General features: G+C 44.1%; 1 protein-coding gene across 2 annotated transcripts; it reads right to left on the bottom strand.

Moving 5' to 3' along the window:
* Window positions 1–193: 193 nt before the first annotated feature.
* Window positions 194–21,733, bottom strand: LOC110503160 (scaffold protein ILK). Of its 2 annotated transcripts, none has more exons than XM_021581507.3 (13): window positions 21,191–21,733; window positions 19,747–20,039; window positions 7,008–7,173; window positions 6,225–6,320; window positions 6,031–6,127; window positions 5,833–5,916; window positions 5,474–5,559; window positions 5,186–5,295; window positions 4,857–4,984; window positions 2,549–2,670; window positions 2,306–2,405; window positions 2,018–2,148; window positions 194–1,879 (listed from the first exon to the last, which is right to left on the bottom strand). In XM_021581507.3, the coding sequence occupies exons 2-13, from the start codon at window positions 19,833–19,835 to the stop codon at window positions 1,730–1,732; spliced, it is 1,359 nt and encodes a 452-aa protein (XP_021437182.2). In that variant the 5' UTR covers window positions 19,836–20,039; window positions 21,191–21,733; the 3' UTR covers window positions 194–1,729. The 2 variants fall into 2 exon arrangements, with proteins under 2 accessions (XP_021437182.2, XP_021437183.2); XM_021581508.3 differs by having other exon boundaries at window positions 19,747–19,901; window positions 21,191–21,541.
* Window positions 21,734–22,545: the final 812 nt, after the last annotated feature.

Raw genomic sequence — 22,545 nt, 5'->3', positions numbered from 1 at the left:
AGTCTACAGAATGCATTATCAAAAGAGATTTAAATAGGTATTTTAGTACTAAATCAATGACATAGTAGACCTAATAAAAAGTCGGCCAATTGAGAACATGTTGGACAGAACACTCAAGTAAATGTTGGTAATTATGCAATAAACACTTTGCTCATCTGCACCAAGCTGCTTGAATGAAACTCAATACAAGATCTTTCAGACTATATAAATTATTTTTTATTTGTTTTTAATATACTTATATATAAATTACATAGTTTTGTATAAGACATGCTCGTTCTTGGCTTTTACCCTGGTGATTCAGCACAAATAAGCAAGCTGGTGGACAGACAAAGAATGCATATTAAAAAAACAAATAAGTATTACATAGGTCAATAAAGGAGGAAATAACTCATATGGGGCTACAACAATGCAGAATGTTAATGTTATCCCCTTATTGTCCACTCTCCTGTGAAATGTTGGGAATCGCCTCAGGCATAAACATAGCCACAGAATTCAACAAAGCTGGGAGTTGAAGAAAACACATCCCAATGATCTGAGGGCAGAATATAGTGGATGAAATGTTAAAAATTATCAATATAATAAGCATGTCAGATTTTTTTTCCATTTTGGTGTTCGGCAATATCCTGTGTTTTTCCCGGCTGTTCGGCACACATTTTTGTCGAGGCAAGTTTGGTCTACGTCCTTTCATTGGTGATTGGTCAACAGTAGGGATTCTTCAATGACTTGTTGTCGTTCAACGAGATGACACGTTTTCAGGCAAAAATATTTTACTTGAGAAATACTGCACAAAACATCTTAGATGTAAAATTGAGCGACTAAGACCTCTGAAAAAAGGTCAACATTAATTCAGAATATTTTGAGGAAGTGTTATGGATATGTTGTTGTACGGCTTCTGAAGAGGGACAAATAGTAATATTGCCGCTTTTTTCTTGTTTTTCAAGCAAATATCTTAAGGGTGTATGAGGCACAGATGGTCGCCTAGCCGAGTCCTGCTAGGAGCAACAAGAACCTAGTGTGCGGACACCTAAGCACATGTAAAAAGTGGTTCTGCTCATTCCCCTGCACTTCCTGAAGAATACTGGACATTGAAATGCTTGGTCGGATAAATAGTCTAAGCAGGAGCAGTCCTATAATCCTGTTTGCATACATACAATTTGCCCTTGAAACAAAGTAAACCAGCCATACAGTACACACTCCATTCCACAAGACAGGCTTCAGGCTAATATAGCAACATCATGTTTTCGTAAGAGCTTTCATTAATCAGTAATAACAGGTTACAGGTCACTTTACAGTGTCTGACCCCTAGATAGTGAGACCCCCTCCAGAGGTAAAGAAAGGAAGCAGTGCAACAGACAGATTGTCATCCTGACCTCCACAGGTTATTCAGTCAAAGACAGAGGCTTGTACTCAGTCCACATGATTAGAGCACAACAGTCAGAACAGTCAACTCTTAGCTCCTGCATGGACACGATGAGACAGTGACGTAGATGAAAGTACTGATAACTCATCTTGATAAGTAAATAAAAGAAAATCATAATCAAGAGTAAAACAAGTGACTGTCGCCATTTTAGTTTTCAGAGGCTTAAGTTACAGTGGCATTGGGGGCAGCAATAAGGAGTGAGAGTAGGTCTAAGGCAATACTGGTAAGCACCACATATTTGGATGATATCTGGGGCAAGATATCTAGGGGTTTAGGAGGGTAATTCAAGGCAGAGCAAAAAAGCAGTTTTCACTTGTCCTGCATTTTCTCCAGGATGGGCACGATCATGTCGAATTTAGGCCTCTTGGCTGGATCTTCGTTCATACAGATCTTCATGAGCTTGCAGATGTGGGGTGAGATGCCGGGAGGGATGGTGGGTCGTAGGCCTTCCAGGGCCACCTGAGGGCAGAACAGAGAGAGGGAACTATGTCAGAGACACTCTGGGAAGGACAAGACTAAACTGAGACTTGTGTTTTGAGATTCCCATGTTGTAATGAATCCTATAACTTCTAGCACCCTGAACTCAAGCGGTCTCACCTTCATGCCTATCTCCATGTTGGAGAGGTCAGCGAAGGGCACCTCCCTGGTCACCAGCTCCCATAGCAAAACAGCGAAGCTCCACATGTCTGCTGACCGCCGGTTGATCTCCTCAGGCTTCTTCTGCAGGGCTGCATGGGCACAGGACAGACAGAGGCAGAGAGGGAGAATCACACACATAGCTATAGGAGTTCCATACATTATAGTTAGATAAAGCAATTATTTACATTCTCAAAAAGGTGAAATGCGGTAAGCAACAGAGAGAAAATGGCTGTGTGTGTGATGTACCTTCAGGGGCTACCCATGCTGGGGAGTACATCCTGCCTGGACACTGGAAGGAGAACTTGACGTCTGACATGCTGATCCTGGCTGTCATGTCCTCGTCAATCTGTCAAGGAATATCAGGTCATTATAACAGTGGGTTTCAAACACAATGAAGTCATCCACCAAGGCATAAGAAGCATGAGTGAAACACATGACAACTACATCACTGTTGTGAATATGTACTGTTAATGTGAGTCCTTCTCTCACCATGACGCTCTTGCTGTTGAGAGAGTGTCGAGAGATCATGGGCTCGAGCGTGTGGAGGAAGGCCATCCCACAGGCAATGTCCAAAGCAAACTTCACCGCCTGTGTCTGGTCAACCACAAAGTCTGATAAGACAACAGATCCGTGTCAGTCATTTTCACACATTAGCAACAGCTGTAACATTGTACTCCTTCTCTAGTAACTAGTACAGTAATATGATTAGCTAGATCTTTTCCAATTCTTAAGCCTGAACTCTAAAACAGACATCCAGGCATATTCGATGAATCAAATCAAAATAAACTTTATTTGTCACATATGCTGAATACAACATGTAGACCTTAACGTGAAATGCTTACTTACAAGCCCTTTAACCAACAGTGCAGTTCAAGAAAGAGTTCAGAAAACATTTAGCAAATAAAAATAAATAAAAGCAACACAATAACGAGGCTATATACAGGGGGTACCGGTACCGAGTCAATGTGTTGGGATACAGCTTAGTCGAGGTAATTTGTACATGTAGGTAGGGGTGAAGTGACTATGCATAGATAATAAACAGTGAGTAGCAACACTGGTCAAAACAAATGGGGGGGGGGGGGGGGGGGGTCAATGTAAATAGTCCGGTGGCCATTTGATGATTTGTTCAGCAGTCTTATGGCTAGGGGGTAGAAGCGTTGGTCCGCGTATGCTTTGAGTACACGTCCTGGTAATGAATCTGGCCCCGCGGCTTAGTGAATGTTGACCTGTTTAAAGGTCTTGCTCACATCGGCTACCGAGAACGTTATCACACAGTCGTCCAGAACAGCTGGTGCTCTCATGCATGCTTTTTACCTCAAATCGAGCATTAAAAAAAACATTTAGCTCGTCTGGTAGGCTCCTGTTACTGGGAAACTCGTGTCTGGGTTTCCCTTTTAGTCTGTAATAGTTTTCAAGCCCTGCCTCATCCTACGAGCGTCAGAGCCGGTGTAGTAGGATTCAATCTTAATCCTGTATTGATGCTTTGCTTGTTTGATGGTTCGTCAGAGGGCATAGCGGGATTTCTTATACGCATCAGGATTAGTGTCCCGCTCCTTGAAAACGGCAGCTCTAGCCTTTAGCTCGATGCAGATGTTGCCTGTAATCCATGGCTTCTGATTGAGATATGTACGTACGGTCACTGTGGGGACGATGTTGTCGATGCATTTATTGCTGAAGCTGATGACTGAGGTAGTATACTCCTCAATGGCATTGGATGATTCCCCGAACATATTCCAGTCTGTGCTAGCAAAACAGTCCTGTAGCGTAGCATCCGCGTCATCTGACCATTTGCCAAATGGAGGGCGGGGGAGAGCTTTGTATGCATATCTGTGTGTGGAGTAAAGGTGGTCTAGAGTTTTTTCCATCTGGTTGCACATGTGTCATGCTGGTAGAAATTAGGTTAAATGGATTTAAGTGTGCCTGCATTAAAGTCCCCGGCCACTAGGAGAGCCACTTCTGGGTGAGCATTTTCTTCTTCGCTTCTGGCCTTAGAGTTAGTTGAGTGTGGTCTTAGTGCCAGCATCGGTTTGTGGTGGTAAATAGACGGCTATGAATAATATAGATGAGAACTGGTAGATAGTGTGGTCTACAGCTTATCATAAGGTACTCTACCTCAGGCGAGCAAAACCTCAAGACATGTTTAATACTAGACATCGCGCACCAGCTGTTATTGACAAATAGACACACACCCCCACCCCTCGTCTTACTAGACATAGCTTCTCTGTCCTGCCGGTGCATGGAAAATCCCGCCAGCTATATCCGTGTCGTCGTTCCAACATAAGATATTACAGTTAATGTCCCATTGCTAGGATAAGCTGGACCATAGGTCATCATTTTTATTTTCCAATGATTGCACATTGGCCAATAGAACAGATGGCAGCGGGGGTTTAACTCACTCGACCTACGAATTCTCAGAAGTCAGTACGACCTCACCCCATTTTTCTCCATCTTTTCTTCACGCAAATGACGGGGATTAGGGCTTGTTCCCAAGAAAGCAGTATATCCTTCATGTCGGACTCGTTAAAGGAAAAATCTTCCAGTTCGAGTAGTCGCTGTTCTGATGTCCAAAAGTTATTTTCAGTCATAAAAGACGGTAGCAGCAACATTATGTACAAAATAAGTAAAAAAATAATAAGATACAAACAATGCAAAGAAACAAACAAAATAGCACAATTGGCATATAAAACATCAGCCATCCCCTCCGGCGCCCTTCTCGTCTTTCCATGACCTTAACTCAACGTACTGTCCCACATTGGAAGTCTTTATTTAGTACAATGCAGGTTAGTGTGGTACTCACCAGTACCCTGGTGAAGCACGTTGTAGAGGGAGCCATAGGGCATCCAGTGTGTGATGATGATGGGGTGAGGGGCAGGAGGAGACTGACACGCTCCCAACATTGGCAACACATTGGGGTGGGAGAATATCCTGGGATGGGCCCGAGGAAGAGGGACACGGGGAAAAGGACGCATAGGATGGGACATTTGCAGGACAATCCAAACCAAAATAACTTCCATACAGATCAACAGGTCAGTAAATAAAAACGTGTAAGAGGCTGACAGACATTATATCCACAGAACAGGAGAAAATACACCTACAATGAACAATAAGAGGGTAAAAAGTTATTACCTGAGTTTGGGATATTCCTCATTGAAGTCTCTGCTCTTTCTGGTGGACCAGTCGCGAACCTTCAACACTTTCACCACAACCTCATTCCCCTGCCAGCGTCCGTGCCACAACTAAAGAAAAAATTATTGAGACAAAGTTCCAGCATAACCTCCACAATATACAGTATAACTTGATGCAAAACATATGCTGATGTGTGTCAGTGTTTCAGAGATGAATCACTTTGTAACATGAGTTGTGGACATCAGTAACAGATAAAACAGCAGTCATGTAGAAACAACAGCTCCATACCTCTCCAGACTGGTTCTCATTGATCTTAGCCAGGAGGGAGAGCTGTTTGAAGTCAATGCCCGCTGCTTTGTTCAACGTGCCGTTACCTGTAGGCATTGACACACAGAGGACAGAGTTGAAGAGCATAGCTAAAGCCCTATGTCTGGCAAAAAGCCTTACTATTTCTGCACAATTTAGCACACTGAAAGGCAGTGGAAATGTCATCAGGCACCTTGGGGACTACCAGAGACCTCAGTGGGACATTTACTGGATGTTCATTCCTTCCTATAAACTGTGCCTGATATTCACTTCTTGTTTTCTCCAAGCTTAGTAATGAAAAGCAGGCAGCTAGTAAATGGCTTTGTGGCTGTGGGACTTACGGGGTCGAGTTCTGGTGGTGCCTTTCCAGAACGTGTCCTTGAAGGGGACCTTGGTCAAACTCTGGCCCAACTTCTCTGCTTTCTCTGAGAGGTGGGTGAACACAAAGCACGCATTGATTAGGTAACAGTGCTAACACATAATAAATCACAGTTCTCTTGCCAACAATGGATGATGCAGAGGAATGGGATGTTGAAAACCTTGGAGGGCTTCACGTAGGTGAGGTTTGGCTTTGTCCAGAGGAGTTTCTCCATACTTATTACAGATGTTCACCTGAGCTCCATTAGTCACCAGGTCCTGAGGAAGATAGACATCAATGTAACTCCAGTGATACATAAACTGTTCACATAGAACTAGACAGCACCCACAGTAGACCACCAGGGGGCATACTGACCTCAGCCACTAGGTCCTGACCCCAGAAGCAGGCGTAATGCAGCGGTGTGTTGCCGTGCTCGTTGGCAGTGTTGACGTCTGCTTTGCACTGGATCAGCTAGGAGACCAAACCACAAGATTAGATTAGACACAACACAAGGCTGTCCAGATCCTGTTTGGATTATATATAGTGATGCTAGTAATCCACCTATGGCAGGCCTGGAAAAGGATTTATCCTGTCTGCTCATACATTCCAGAGGTATTGTGACATGTCTAATATTAAACCAAATCAGAACTGTGGTCTGCAGCACTACGAAACCAGAAACCTGTCATAGCAGACTAACACTACTGCATTGAATGATATAAGATTTGAGAGTTGCTCGAAGGACCAGAAAGAAAGATGCAATTATTTTAACGAAAATAACTGACTTGATTACCTAAGGAAAATCACTGTGTGTGTCAGTGTTTCATTTAGACTTGCTTAGGCTTGAGTTGAAGACGCTATGTTGCAACTGGGTACAGTTTAAAAACAATATCCATCCAACACTATTTGGGAAATGGTGCCAGTGTCTCACCCCGTGAAATGACTGATGTCAGCACTGCAACAAGAGTAGACAAGTCTTAACCATGCAGTGAGTTTGGGTGTTGAACAGCCATCAACTCTGGTTTCATAAGTTCCTTCCTGGGCTTTTATAGGGGAAGCAAAATCAACCTAAAGAGACCTTAATTGAACTCAAGTGTTTGTTTCTGTGTGTAGGTGTGTTTAAGTAGTGTGTGTGTGCAGTATGTGTCCACTCAGCACCACCTTGCCCACGATGTCTCTGTGGCCGTGGCTGGAGGCCAGGTGCAGGGGCGTGTCATCTCCTCTGTTCATGACGTTGATGCGAGCCCCTCTCATGATGAGCATGTCCACCACGCTGGAGCGGCCTTCCCTGCAGGCCCAGTGGAGAGGACTGAAGCCATGGTCATCCCTGAGGACAGAATACAGCACCACATTAACATCACACCGTACTGCTTTCACACCACAGACTGCTTACTACTAGCAATGAGGAAAGGGAAGTGATATGAAAACATATTTATTTGTAAAATGACCAGAGGCTAAATATGACACCACACAACCCTGTAATATAACAGCAGCATAGAACTGAAACTTCCTAGCAGGACTATTTATTGCTAAGTAATGGTGTAGGACTATCTGGATTCTCAGTGCTAAAGGATGTGAGATACTGCTACTTACAGCATAGGCCTGTTAGTAAATGTGAGGTAGGCAAACACTCCCTGTGCCTGCTAGGCCTAATGGCTATGTGTCGATGCCTAATGGCATATAGAAACAATAAAATGCCTTTAAGTAAGCCTTCAAAGTGTTTATATCTATTGAAAACAGCAGAGTGGAATTAGGAAGTAGACAGGGGAATGCAGTGCAGCAAACTAGTGGGCAAAAACAGCTGATCCTGATTGATACTGAAATTCGGTCAACATCCAGCCAGGAAACAGGAACTAAATGTGAACTCAGCCTGCCCTGCAGTCAGTCACAGCAACAGAGAAGATGTGCTGCTGGCAGTGGTAACCCATCCCACTCTGCCTTAGTCACAGTGACAGAAACACATGTTAGGACAGTGGCCTGACTGGCCTCAGTGACAGGACAGATGCCTCCTTACTCCAGCATCCCAGCAATGACCTTGAGAACCTAACAGTAACAACAACAGTCAACCAGACAGTGGCAAGAGAGAGCTTGGTTAGTGCGTTCAGTTCGATTGAACGTCTGGTACGTCGTGTAACGCTTTGTACTGAACGACACCTTTCTCCAAAACGTTCTTCAACGTTCTTGAACAGACTGACGTACGTTCACTCCATTTGGTGGGTGTGGCTTGAAGAATTGAGTGATGTAATTAAAAAGGGCAGAGGCCGTGTGCTGACAGCGGTTCCCAACCTCAGCATCTCCAACCCTTCCCAATTTTTCAACTGGTCGTTCAGAACAGCACAATAAATGTTTAATTGAACATTTCATTACATTTGTTCATACTGAATGCAGCCCAGGCAGAGAATGTGTGCATGAAAAGGAAAGCTAAACAGAAAGAGGGACAGTGAGAGGGAGAGCTGGCCAGAGTATAGTAGTGAGGCAGTCAGGAAAGGGGGACTAAAACAACAGGCCAATCTTTCTCTGCATGCCTTATAAGGGTCGGGGAGACTTCCTTCACCAGGGGCACACACGCACACACAACTCCCCAGCTGCTATGTCATCCTACATTTCTCTGGCTACTACTGCGTTCTCCTGTCACTGGCCTTCATCACCTCAGCCCCTCCCCACAGATCCCTCTCTCCCACAGTCAACTCACAGAGCAACAGTTGGAGAGGAATTTGACGATGAAATTTCCATTCCCCACTCATTCCAGAATTTCAGAAGAATTTCATAGGGCTCTGATGAGCTTGTGATTTGTGCCAAGGTGTATGAACCTCTGCGTATAAATGAAATCATGCTGCACTTGCTAGAAAGACAGTGAGAGAGAAAAGTGCTGAATGCTTATATCTGGTGGTTGAGAACTGAGGGGGTATTGTGATGAAAGCAGGCCCTTTCCTGGAGTCCTAACCCTCCACTTCCACAACAACATACACACAGGAGACTGTGTTCCAGGGAAAACCGCCTCAATGAGGCCCACAGAGACCCTGCCTCCCCAGACACACACCATACGGAAATATGGGTGGATGACGTTGTATAGATGGGCTAAATCTGTTCTTACAGAGGCCTTCTCCAACAGACAATGGCTCTCAAGCAGAGTTCATTCTACAGCTGCACGATATAGGCCCCAAAAAATCTAATTGCAATTATAATTTTACCCCTTTTTCTCCCCAATTTCATGGTATCCAATTGTTTAGTAGTTACTATCTTGTCTCATCGCTACAACTCCCATACGGACTCGGGAGAGACGAAGGTTGAAAGTAATGTGTCCTCCGATACACAACCCAACCAAGACGCACTGCTTCTTAACACAGCGCCATCCAACCCGGAAGCCAGCCGCACCAACGTGTCGGAGGAAACACCGTGCACCTGGCAACCTTGGTTAGCGCACACTGCGCCCGGCCCGCCACAGGAGTCGCTGGTGCGCGATAAGACAAGGATTTCCCTACCGGCCTAACCCGGACGACGCTAGGCCAATTGTGCATCGTCCTACGGACCTGCCGGTCGCGGCCGGTTACGACAGAGCCTGGGCGCGAACCCAGAGTCTCTGGTGGCGCAGCAGTACATAATAGCAATTATTTCAACCAAATATTGCAATTTGACACACGATCAAAACACAAGTCAGTATAAATGTATGTACATATGTGTGAGTGAGTGTTTTGTGTGTGTTGTAGTATCAGTGTGTCTGTGTGTGTAGAGCCCTGTGAGTGGGCATAGAGACAAAAATAAAACGGTCAATGAGGATACAAGGTCAACTCAGATAGTCTGTGTAGCTATTTTGTTAGCTATTTATCAATCGTATTGCTTGGGGATAGAAGCTGTTTAAAGAGCCTGTTGGTGCCAGACTTGACGCACCGGTACCGCTTGCCATGCAGAAGCAGAGAGAATAATCTATGGCTTGGGTGGTTGGAGTCTAATGAATTTCTGGGCCTTCCTACCACACCTCCTGATATAGATGTCCTGGATGGCAGGAAGTTTGTTTAATTACCCTTTAAAATCAAATGCACAGGCACCTAGACCATTTGTTTGGTTAACCTGGACATTTTACTTCATATGAGGAATGTCTTACCTTGCTTTAAAGTAGCGTATAACCAAAATCCCACCATAGAAACACGGAGGCAATTATTTGAGGCTTCCTCATATGCATTCTCCTGTTCAATTGGTTCTTTCCACTTATTTTATTGTCTTGCAGCCAAAGGCAGCATTCCTAGTCATATTAGCAACCCATGATAAATTGTTGCATCTTTAGATCTCTCCTCTCAAAATGTCTAACAGATATTTCCATCTCTGTCCATGAAACTGCGGTGCACATTTTAGAAGTGTTTCTCCACCAAGTGCATTTCGGAACATTCACACAGACCTACCGCCATGTGTACATTGCTGCGCCTAGTGTGAAGAAATACTAGTTCATCAAAGTGGCGTACGTCCACGACTTAGATACCCATCGTGGGGACTAAGTGAGTATACGCAATACACACTAAACAATATGTGGGTGGGGCCTCCTGAGTGGCGCAGCGATCTAAGGCACTACACCGCAGTCACTATAGCCGGCCACGACCGAGAGACCCAAGAGGTGGCGCACAATAGGTCCAGCATCGTCCGGGTTAGGGGAGGGTCTGGCCGGCCCAGGATGACCTTGTCTCATCGCGCAATAGCGACTCCTGTGACAGAGGAATGTATTTCTGATTGCGTGCAGGGCCTTAAATTTGGCAGAAGCAATCAGGCCTGAGTAGTGTAGAGCCTGAATATTGTGGGCATGGGTAGGGCTCAAGCTTAAAATGAATGCCTGTGCAGGGCTCTTACCCAGGCCAATGAGTCAGTCAGTGTCGCCGACCTTTCCCAGCCGGTTGCCCAGGCCAGGGGGCTTCAGAAGGGCTTTCTCCTGCCGTCCTGGCTGCCCCCCCCCACCCGGTGGGGTTACCTCATGCAGTTCCACCTGCCAACAGGGCTCAGATCGGCAGATGGAAGAACTCCGTCTACACTCTGTCTCTACGCTGAGCTCACAGTGAGATCATATGACAAACATCAATGGCCTGATATGGATCTACTCAATCCTCTTTCACACTAGTCTATTTGAATACTGTATAAAAAAAAAACTAAAAAAAACTCACAAGTAACAAGCCATCCACAGAAATGAGAGTCAAGCTACCAATTAAAGAGGCATGACCGTGATTTGAGAAATCTCATACTGGTTTAGTGTGACTGTAGCCTACAGTAAGATTAGTTGCAGCTGGCTCCAGTGGGATCTGGGAAGGCCCAGAGGGTACAGCTGGCTCCAGTGGGATCTGGGAAGGCCCAGAGGGTACAGCTGGCTCCAGTGGGATCTGGGAAGGCCCAGAGGGTACAGCTGGCTCCAGTGGGATCTGGGAAGGCCCAGAGGGTACAGCTGGCTCCAGTGGGATCTGGGAAGGCCCAGAGGGTACAGCTGGCTCCAGTGGGATCTGGGAAGGCCCAGAGGGTACAGCTGGCTCCAGTGGGATCTGGGAAGGCCCAGAGGGTACAGCTGGCTCCAGTGGGATCTGGGAAGGCCCAGAGGGTACAGCTGGCTCCAGTGGGATCTGGGAAGGCCCAGAGGGTACAGCTGGCTCCAGTGGGATCTGGGAAGGCCCAGAGGGTACAGCTGGCTCTACAGTTCACACACTAGTCCAGGGCCAGCCCCTCCAACACAGATATAACGTTATGTTAGTGACCCTCCCAGACTACCGTCTGCTCTGCCCAGTCAGGTGCTGGGCTATATGGGTTAACTACACTACCACCCTTCCCCCAGGGAATTAAATATAAACAGCATTCTCTGTGACCGTACACAATCCACCCTCCCTCTTCACCAAACAAGGAGCCTCTAACTCATTACCATGGTATATCACATCACTGATTTAAGGCCTAATGATGTTCACCCACAGCAGAACTGTACAGAAGTGAAACTATAATTCATGTTAAGGATGATTTATTCTTGAATGTGCTTTTATTATAGCTACAGATAGTAGGCCTACAGCCATGGTTGACACTCCTTTACCACCCAGCAGACTGGCAGAACAGTCCACACACACGACATTATGAAGAGTGGGGGTTGGGCAGAGCCAGGGAGTCATTTTTGTAATGTTCTGGTGTCAGCTATTTTTTTAATGCTAAGTGGACCAAATACACCGACTGTCTAAACCACCTGCGTTTACACAGGCAGCCCAATTCATATCTTTTGACCAATTGATCAGCTTTTTTTTTGCCAATAAATTGGCCTGTGTAGACACAGCCAATGTTATCTTTAAGAGTTTTGATCTTCAGTGCAGGAATAAAAACTCGGAGATAGGTGTAAGACATAAAATAAGAACTACGGTAGAGTAGGCCTAAATGGAAAATCAGACTTCACGACATACCCAACCAGACTGCACTTCAAAAAAATACGGCACTCATTAGCATACGTTTGAAATTAGCTGGTCCATGAGGAAATGTTGAGAGGAAATGAGTGGCACTATCTAATACCACTGGGAGAGGAGTACAGGAAACAGAAGAATGCACGAGAGGAAGGTGTTATGGCTCTGCCACTGCCTCTGCATTCTTTCTGCAAAAACTGAAGACACACAAGCATGTTTCCATCTACGGTAAAGTCACTCCGGTGACTAACTCATAAAGCTGGTTGAGAGAATGCCAAGCATGTGCAAAGCTGTCAGAGGCAAAGGGTGACTACTTAGAAGAAACTCAAATATATTTTGATTTGTTTAACACTTTTTTTGGTTACTACATGATTCCATATGTGTTCTTCACTATTATTGTACAATGTGGAAAATTGTAAAGATAAAGAAAAACCCTTGAATGAGTAGGTGTCCAAACTTGACTGGTACAGTATATCTACAGAAATAAGACAGGTCTTGCTTCTGTCGCCTGATTGAGTGTTTGTTAATTAGCCTACTGATTCCGTGAGCACCAAGCCTCATGCAACAGCAAAATGTTGGATAAAGCAATTTCACAGACTCAGCTGTTTTTAGTCTTTACTGCTGTAAAGACTATACTTTTTCTCTCTCATTAGTACAGACGAATGTATTTAGTGCTGTTTACAGTGTACCAAACAGGCAGAAAGATATTGTAATCTAACAGCTCCACACACAGTGCCTTGCGAAAGTATTCGGCCCCCTTGAACTTATCGACCTTTTGCCACATTTCAGGCTTCAAACATAAAGATATAACATTTTATTTTTTTGTGAAGAATCAACAACAAGTGGGACACAATCATGAAGTGGAACGACATTTATTGGATATTTCAAACTTTTTTAACAAATCAAAAACTGAAAAATTGCGCGTGCAAAATTATTCAGCCCCTTTACTTTCAGTGCAGCAAACTCTCTCCAGAAGTTCAGTGAGGATCTCTGAATGATCCAATGTTGACCTAAATGACTAATGATGATAAATGCAATCCACCTGTGTGTAATCAAGTCTCTGTATAAATGCACCTGCACTGTGATAGTCTCAGAGGTCCGTTAAAAGCGCAGAGAGCATCATGAAGAACAAGGAACACACCAGGCAGGTCCGAGATACTGTTGTGAAGAAGTTTAAAGCCGGATTGGGATACAAAAAGATTTCCCAAGCTTTAAACATCCCAAGGAGCACTGTGCAAGCGATAATATTGAAATGGAAGGAGTATCAGACCACTGCAAATCTACCAAGACCTGGCCGTCCCTCTAAACTTTCAGCTCATACAAGGAGAAGACTGATCAGAGATGCAGCCAAGAGGCCCATGATCACTCTGGATGAACTGCAGAGATCTACAGCTGAGGTGGGAGACTCTGTCCATAGGACAACAATCAGTTGTATATTGCACAAATCTGGCCTTTATGGAAGAGTGGCAAGAAGAAAGCCATTTCTTAAAGATATCCATAAAAAGTGTCATTTAAAGTTTGCCACAAGCCACCTGGGAGACACACCAAACATGTGGAAGAAGGTGCTCTGGTCAGATGAAACCAAAATTGAACTTTTTGGCAACAATGCAAAACGTTATGTTTGGCGTAAAAGCAACACAGCTGAACACACCATCCCCACTGTCAAACATGGTGGTGGCAGCATCATGGTTTGGGCCTGCTTTTCTTCAGCAGGGACAGGGAAGATGGTTAAAATTGATGGGAAGATGGATGGAGCCAAATACAGGACCATTCTGGAAGAAAACCTGATGGAGTCTGCAAAAGACCTGAGACTGGGATGGAGATTTGTCTTCCAAAAAGACAATGATCCAAAACATAAAGCAAAATCTACAATGGAATGGTTCAAAAATAAACATATCCAGGTGTTAGAATGGCCAAGTCAAAGTCCAGACCTGAATCCAATCGAGAATCTGTGGAAAGAACTGAAAACTGCTGTTCACAAATGCTCTCCATCCAACCTCACTGAGCTCGAGCTGTTTTGCAAGGAGGAATGGGAAAAAATGTCAGTCTCTCGATGTGCAAAACTGATAGAGACATACCCCAAGCGACTTACAGCTGTAATCGCAGCAAAAGGTGGCGCTACAAAGTATTAACTTAAGGGGGCTGAATAATTTTGCACACCCAATTTTTCAGTTTTTGATTTGTTAAAAAAGTTTGAAATATCCAATAAATGTCGTTCCACTTCATGATTGTGTCCCACTTGTTGTTGATTCTTCACAAAAAAATAAAATTTTATATCTTTATGTTTGAAGCCTGAAATGTGGCAAAAGGTCGCAAAGTTCAAGGGGGCCGAATACTTTCGCAAGGCACTGTATGCATGCAGCTCTTGCTCCTATGCCCCCATTTTTCTTGATCTCCTTATTGTTATTACAATTATGATCATTATTATAATAATAATATTATTAAGTAATGTCGTTATCATTAGTAGGCTTGGTATAGCATCCTTGTATAACCACCATCGAGCTGTAGGCCTAAGAGCGCAACCTGTTTAGTCTAAAGCCTATACTTCAATATATAGACTACTGTATCAATCATTCATGCATCACACAGCATACAGAGACATTCATGCATTGAAATGCAATCAAGCATTCTAGTTTTAAAATGTAATAACAAAGGGAGCTTTGAATAATTAGCCTAAACAATAAACCACAATTCACAAATGCATGCAACTGTTTTTTATGCTGTAATAAAGGCCATATATCTATTTATTGTTAAAACAGACTCTGGTAGACTTATTTACTGTTGCTTACACAGTTGGTCAGTGTGAGGGACAGCCAGAGGGAGATGGTCAGAAAGTTATATTTTAATCTAACAACAACTGTTTGGCACACATAATACTCACAAAAGGCTTGATCCTATACCCTCCCCTTTCTTGATCTCCAGTCATTTCCACGACTAAGTCATATGTTTTCCACAGATCTGACTTCCCCTTTCCGTCCTGCGCAACCAGTAAGCATTTGCCCGTTTCTAATGTATTTTTCACGTCACACTGTGTTCACAGTATAAAACCAATTTATTGGTGTGATTATGTTAGGCTATAGTTCAGGCCGTATTGGTCAGATGCATGTGATGCTTACATGTTTCACATAAAGAGAGCAAGGGTTGAGTGAATAGCAAATGTTTTTCATAAACAAATTAAGGATTTCATTAACAGAACTTTTCAGTCAGAAACAAGAAAGAAACTAAATGGCTGAAATTGAGACAGCTGTGGCATTGTGTTGTGTGACAAAACTGCACATTTTAGAGTGGCCTTTTATTGTCCCCAGCCCAAGGTGCATCTGTATAATGATCATGCTGTTGCATCAGCTTCTTGATAAAACACCTGTCAAGTGGATGGATTATCTTGACAAAGGAGAAATGCTCACTAACAGGGATGTAAACAACTTTTTTTTTTGCATATGGGACATTTTTTGGATGTCTTTTGCTCATGAAACCAACACTTTACATGTTGAGTTTATATTTTTGTTCAGTATGTATGCATGCATGCAGGTACAAGTCAAAAGTTATAAAATAACACATGAAATGAAGTGTGCCTTGAATTCTAAACAAATCACTGAGTGTCACCAGCAAAGCACCCCCACACCATAACACCACCTCCTCCATGCCTCACGGTGGGAACTACACATAGAGATCGGTTCACCAAAAATCTCCAATTTGGACTCATCAGATTAAAAGACAGATTACCACTGGTCTAATGTCCATTGCTTGCGTTTCTTGGTCCAAGCTAGTCTCTTCTTATTATTGGTGTCCTTCAGTAGTGGTTTCTTTGCAGCAATTCGACCATGAAAGCCTGATTCACACAGTCTCATCTGAACAGTTGATGTTGAGATGTGTCTGTTACTTGAACTCTGAAGCATTTATTTGGGCTGCCATTTTTGAGGCTGGTAACTAATGAACTCATCCTCTGCAGCAGAGTTAACTGCGTATTCCATTCCTGTGGCGGTCCTCATGAGAGCCAGTTTCATCATAGCGCTTGATAGTTTTTGCAACTGCACTGGAAGAAACTGTGCAGTAAAACATCTGGCAGTGCTCTGTGTGGGACTGTGTTTTGCTGCACTGCATACATGGCTCCTCCCATGCAGTTTACCTTGAGGATACTGTTAACAGTAGAATGTTCTCGTCTCCTAGGTGTGGACACAATGACGCTTTGGTAGCTGCAATGAACAGCACAAGAAAGCAGGATTGGACCCCCGTCTCTGTCAACGTGGCCCCTGCCACTCTCACCAGAGAGGAAGTTACTAACTAACCCATCCACACCGTCATCTCTGTTACACAGAGTATTAGTAGGGGTCATGTCAGAATGGCTCTCTCCTGACTGATGTGTCCCCTTGTCCTCCCCAGACTGAGGAGGTTTTGTCAGAGTGTCGGGTGTGGTTCCTGTCTTTCATGGGTGTGGTCAAAAGACCAACTAGTGAAAACCAAAAAAATTGTCGTCATAACTGGGCTGCCTGTCTTAAAGCTGCCCCACACAGACACACAGGAGAATTCTCTCTGCCTGTCTTAAAGCTGCCCCACACAGACACACAGGATAATTCTCTCTCTGCCTGTCTTAAAGCTGCCCCACACAGACACAGAGGAGAATTCTCTCTCTGCCTGTCTTAAAGCTGCCCCACACAGACACACAGGAGAATTCTCTTTCTGCCTGTCTTAAAGCTGCCCCACACAGACACACAGGAGAATTCTCTCTCTGCCTGTCTTAAAGCTGCCCCAACACAGACACACAGGAGAATTCTCTCTCTGCCTGTCTTAAAGCTGCCCCAACACAGACACACAGGAGAATTCTCTCTCTGCCTGTCTTAAAGCTGCCCCAACACAGACACACAGGAGAATTCTCTCTCCGCCTGTCTTAAAGCTGCCCCAACACAGACACACAGGAGAATTCTCTCTGCCTGTCTTAAAGCTGCCCCACACAGACACAGAGGAGAATTCTCTCTCTGCCTGTCTTAAAGCTGCCCCACACAGACACACAGGAGAATTCTCTCTCTGCCTGTCTTAAAGCTGCCCCACACAGACACACAGGAGAATTCTCTCTCTGCCTGTCTTAAAGCTGCCCCACACAGACACACAGGAGAATTCTCTCTCGGCCTGTCTTAAAGCTGCCCCACACAGACACACAGGAGAATTCTCTCTCTGCCTGTCTTAAAGCTGCCCCACACAGACACACAGGAGAATTCTCTCTCCGCCTGTCTTAAAGCTGCCCCAACACAGACACACAGGAGAATTCTCTCTCCGCCTGTCTTAAAGCTGCCCCAACACAGACACACAGGAGAATTCTCTCTGCCTGTCTTAAAGCTGCCCCACCACAGACACACAGGAGAATTCTCTCTCTGCCTGTCTTAAAGCTGCCCCACACAGACACACAGGAGAATTCTCTCTCTGCCTGTCTTAAAGCTGCCCCACACAGACACACAGGAGAATTCTCTCTCTGCCTGTCTTAAAGCTGCCCCACACAGACACACAGGAGAATTCTCTCTCTGCCTGTCTTAAAGCTGCCCCACACAGACACACAGGAGAATTCTCTCTCTGCCTGTCTTAAAGCTGCCCCACACAGACACACAGGAGAATTCTCTCTCTGCCTGTCTTAAAGCTGCCCCAACACAGACACACAGGATAATTCTCTCTCTGCTTGTCTTAAAGCTGCCCCACACAGACACACAGGAGAATTCTCTCTCTGCCTGTCACACACACATTTGTTTCCTATGTCCAGCCCACAACAATTCCCTGGCTTACACTACTCCCCTTTTCACATGCTCATTTTTGGAGGGTTGTAGACCGTTCCCCAGAGGCTTGCGTGTTATTCCTTGTAAGGACATTTAGCATTCCACTACACTGCATCTTTCATTTACATTTTTGCACCCACACGGACACAGAAAGGAGCTCACAATCACCTTTACTTTAACTAGCAGTAACTGAGAAAGTGTGGAATAGGGATATATAGGACATGGTGGGATTCAACAGGGAAGATGTGGATGTTTGTACAGTCGGCTATAAAAACCCATGCAATCAGTTATAGCAGGGGCTAAAAGGCCCAGTATGGAAGTGTCTTCCCCACGGGGAAAAATATACATCACCCTGACCAATAAGGAGGACTTAACAGGCAATCAGCTAATGGAGAAGGGCCACGTGTTCGAGTGGCCGTGTACACTCACACAAATACAATCCATGCATCTGTATACCATAGGCTACTTACAACAGTATGAACACAAATAAAAAAACAATGAAAGCTGGTCAAAATATCTCAGCATAATGCTCTGTAATGTCTAAGCAAGGTAGTCAACAATCAAGCCTCCGCATGAGAGTGAGATGAACAGCTTCAGACAGCATTCCCTGGGGGCAACAATTATATGTCTCTATAGTTCTATCTGGATGCAGAGATAGGCATGAATATAGAACTCATGTCACCCTCCTCCAGAAATGTCTGAGTTCCATCAGTGGGGACAAGCCCAGCCAAGTTTCCCTTTACTGAGTCACCCGAGGATATTTACAGTAGAAGAGGCCAGGATGCATGATGAAGCCTGCTTTCTAATGGACCTCCAAATGCAACCATTAGAGCTAGGCTATAGGTTAGCAGTCTATAATAGAGTCAAATGAAAACAGCCACACAAAAATAGCTAAGTCAGGAAGCACCAATTATTTTTATAGTTGTAGCATCTTTGCTCGTTCTTTGCCCAGTAACCTAATACAAATAGGTAGTCAACAAACAGATTTCAGGGCAGTGGTAATGAGAAAACATATCCAAGACATCTGCCATCCTTTAGCTTCATTTAAAGTTCCCATACCAGGCCAAGTCATGTGTCCGGAAAGCAGTGGGTTCCAATCTCAGGTCAAGTTCACACAGAGTTGGGGAGTCGGGCTGGCTGGGATCCCAGCAACAAACAACCCTCACAGTCCTCGACGACAACATCAAAAGAAAGACGATGACTGTGCAATTAATTACCCAGCAATATTTGCCATCAGCTTTTTATGTACTAGTAAACCAAAACAGATCCATGTCCTCTCGTTGTACATGGGAGGATGTGGTGGGTCTCTGTACATTTCTGGAAGCTTTCCCGTTTCAGCTGTGTGGAACTAATTATCGGCACACAACTCAAGGCTCATAACATCACAGGGGATTGGCGAAGAACAGACGTAAAAGTATTTATTGCCTAAATCTGAATCCCTTGAATGACTCCTCCAAGCAACTGTGTCATTTGTGTATTTTGCTATGGAATAATGACTGAGCAGGCCAACATTTGGGTGTGACAACCTATTTTGACATCTAAGGGTGAGTCCAATTGATAGCTGGTCACAAGTTGCTGTGATGCCTATATACATGCATGATTCTGAGACTTGATACTGAGACTTGATAGCAGGTGACATAACATCCTTTTACAATGCAATTCAACATCTGAAAGTTGTTTTTGAGACGCTCTGAGCACAATAAAAATGTATTTTAAAAAGTACTGATAAGTTAGACTTACCCCTGATTCAGGTCATTCTCTGTGTTGTCCAACCACAGGCGAACAGCTACTGCGTTGCCTTCCCGGCACTGGGTAAAAATATCATCCATGGTGGCTCACTCGGCTTCTTCTGTTAACTTACACTGAGAGGCGGTGATGGGACTGGAGTGTGAGAACTGGAATACACAAGGGAGGCAGCCAAAGGAATTCAGGGGTGGCCTGGAGTGCATTCGTCCCTCAAAGGAGAGAACAGCTACAGTCAGGGACAAGACAGGAGACGTACAGCTACACTACAGCGAACCAGTGGCACATATCTGAAAAGACAAACATGAGAAGGATGATAATCACCGGATATAACTACATGCTTTTAAATACATTCTAAGCATGATAGGGAACACTGTTTCAACTTCCAACCAATGCATAGACTAATAGATGTTGTGATTGACCCAACACCTGGTCGTGACTCAAACCATCTGTTCTGGGACAGATGACAAGCTGTGCTGTAACCCAGTACATTTTGAAACCCTGTTTGAACAATTTCCTTAAGGCTTCTCAGGACTAGAAGAATAAAAACTGTAAAAGAAAAGAAAGTCAATGCATATGCCTTGTGGTGTACTGTGGGTTACATAGCTAGGCTACATACAATTGATCATTTTTGTTTTAGTGAAGACTGATTCTAACTTCATAGATGAATGAATGTATTGGTAAAGCCAAGGTCACATATTAATGCTAAACACGTTTCCTGGATATTAGCTTACATGCATACAGATAAATAAACCATGAGACCCATGGCATGAGCTGTGGCTGTTAGGGAGCATTCCAAATGCCATTTGACTAACGTTAGCTAATACCATAAAGCTAGCTAATTTACCTGACAGAGTATGCAATTAATAGTTGGCAATTACTAGTTGGCTATAGCCATATAACTAGCTTGGGATGAATCCAAATGTTACTCTGTGTAAGTTACAGTGGTCAAAGAACGTGTATTCTTGTGTGAACCACAATCAGGAATTACTAGCTAAAGACAGACCAACATGAACTTGTCATAGCTAGCCACTAAGCTAGCTGGCCCGCTGCTCTTACCCGGCTTTCCAGATAGCTTGCTGGCTAGTAACGTTAGCAGTAGTTTAAACGTTTTGGATACCCGTGTAAGAGAATAGGCTGCTGAAAAAGTCCAATGCTATACTGTGGCTAGTTACTGTCCTAAGTACCTGACAACTTTGTTTCACAACAAGTTATACACAGTTTCATTATAAAGGCCCCGCAAGGAGGGAGACCGTTGAAGAAGTTTCAATCAGTTTGTTACTAGTTGACGCTTCTTTGGCCAGTCCCTTTTTCCTCGCCTTCTTCTTTGACTTCAGACCAGATGCCTGAATCTAGCAATCTCGATAGCAAACAAACCCGAGAAATAGGACGATTTAAGTGTGAATACATCAATGTAAAAAATACACTTAGTTTTACTTACCCGATGGATTCAAACAGCATAGATAATTCGACTGAGAAATAGTTAGTTATACTGGGATTGAAGCAGACTGTCTACGTCCCCAGTGTCCACACCCTCGTCGTCGTTTTACGTGGGAGAGAAAAACGATTTGGCCTCGTCCACTACCAAATGCCCCATACTAGCGCCCTCTACCGGAAAACATACTATTCTTTCTTGCGTGAAGATACACCTCCGTTCCTCCAGGGCACGTTTTTCCCTCAGGTTTTAATGACACCTTTAATCTAGGGCTAGCTTTTTATATGAATTTCACCGAACCCAACATGACAACAAACATGTCCGTTAAGAAGGCTCTGCTGGGGGGGGGGGGTCCTCCTGTGGGGGAAGACGAGAGTTTGAGGAGAGAGAACAGTGAAAGTGCCTTCCAGACTTAATGATGAAAAGCTTGTTTTGTCTGTGGCCATGGATCTTGGATGGTAATTCAAAATATAGGGGGAACTCCAAGATAGTAAGGAGTTTTACGCTTTGAGAATTATTGCTGAGGTATGTCATAAATAACGTCACTGTAAATGCAATGCCTCATCATTTCCACTAGGGAGCTGTATAAACCAGCTCTTCTCTACAGTGATAGGCAGATGAGTTGAAGAGGCATAGCCCCCAAGCTGCCTGCAGATATAGGTTCACTCAAAGAATTTAAAGATACAAAAATATGAAATTTCATTCTGCTTGTCTCCTTTGTTCCAGCGGTTTAGGGGTGTTCCACTGTGTTACATTAGAATATGTTATGCCTCAAAAATCAAGGCTACTCTCAGTCTTAACCCTTGTTGTCTTAAGGGTCATGTTAAACAGAAGAGAAAATCCCCTAAATGATATTTTTTCAACTTGAAATTTGATGACTTTTCCTAGAGCCTAAATGCTGCAATTGTGGTGGTGAGCATGCACCTGAATTTCTGAAGTGCCCTGTTAGGCTGAAGGAGACAGAAGTGGTAAGAGTAAGGGCTGTCTCCTATCTGGAGGCAGTGAGAAGAGTGAAGTTGAATAAGTAATGGTATTAGGAGTAGAGACACAAGATGTTCCTTGTCAACAGAGGGATCCTGATATGTCGCATGTTAAGAAGATGGACTTTGTAACGTATATTACTTTGGTTATCAACTGCACAGTGCACAGATAGAAAAATCAGAGAAAATAGCCATCATTGTAAGCGCGGCTCAGCGTTTTTGGGACTCAGGGGTTTTTTACAGAGCCATTAACAAGGAAGCCTGTTGATTAATGCTCCGTCCTCATAGGGATGTGATTTGAATGTGACTGAAAGAGTGGGATAGTTGTTTGATTCATTTTTGTATTATCTCAGGCCCCCCGCAATGGAATATATTATTTTT

This window comes from Oncorhynchus mykiss, chromosome 24, assembly GCF_057628025.1.
Source record: "Oncorhynchus mykiss isolate SJ-2025 chromosome 24, ASM5762802v1, whole genome shotgun sequence".
Lineage (NCBI taxonomy): Eukaryota > Metazoa > Chordata > Actinopteri > Salmoniformes > Salmonidae > Oncorhynchus > Oncorhynchus mykiss.
This window is presented reverse-complemented; position numbering and strand designations above follow the sequence as displayed.

Excerpts from the sequence above, each read along its gene's own strand:
- LOC110503160 (XM_021581507.3), bottom strand. The coding sequence starts at position 19,835 with ATGGATGATATTTTTACCCAGTGCCGGGAAGGCAACGCAGTAGCTGTT. Across the intron at positions 5,917-6,030 it reads CCTACGTGAAGCCCTCCAAG|AGAAAGCAGAGAAGTTGGGC; the intron begins GTTTTCAACATC and ends CCCACCTCTCAG. Across the intron at positions 2,671-4,856 it reads CGTGCTTCACCAGGGTACTG|ACTTTGTGGTTGACCAGACA; the intron begins GTGAGTACCACA and ends TTGTCTTATCAG.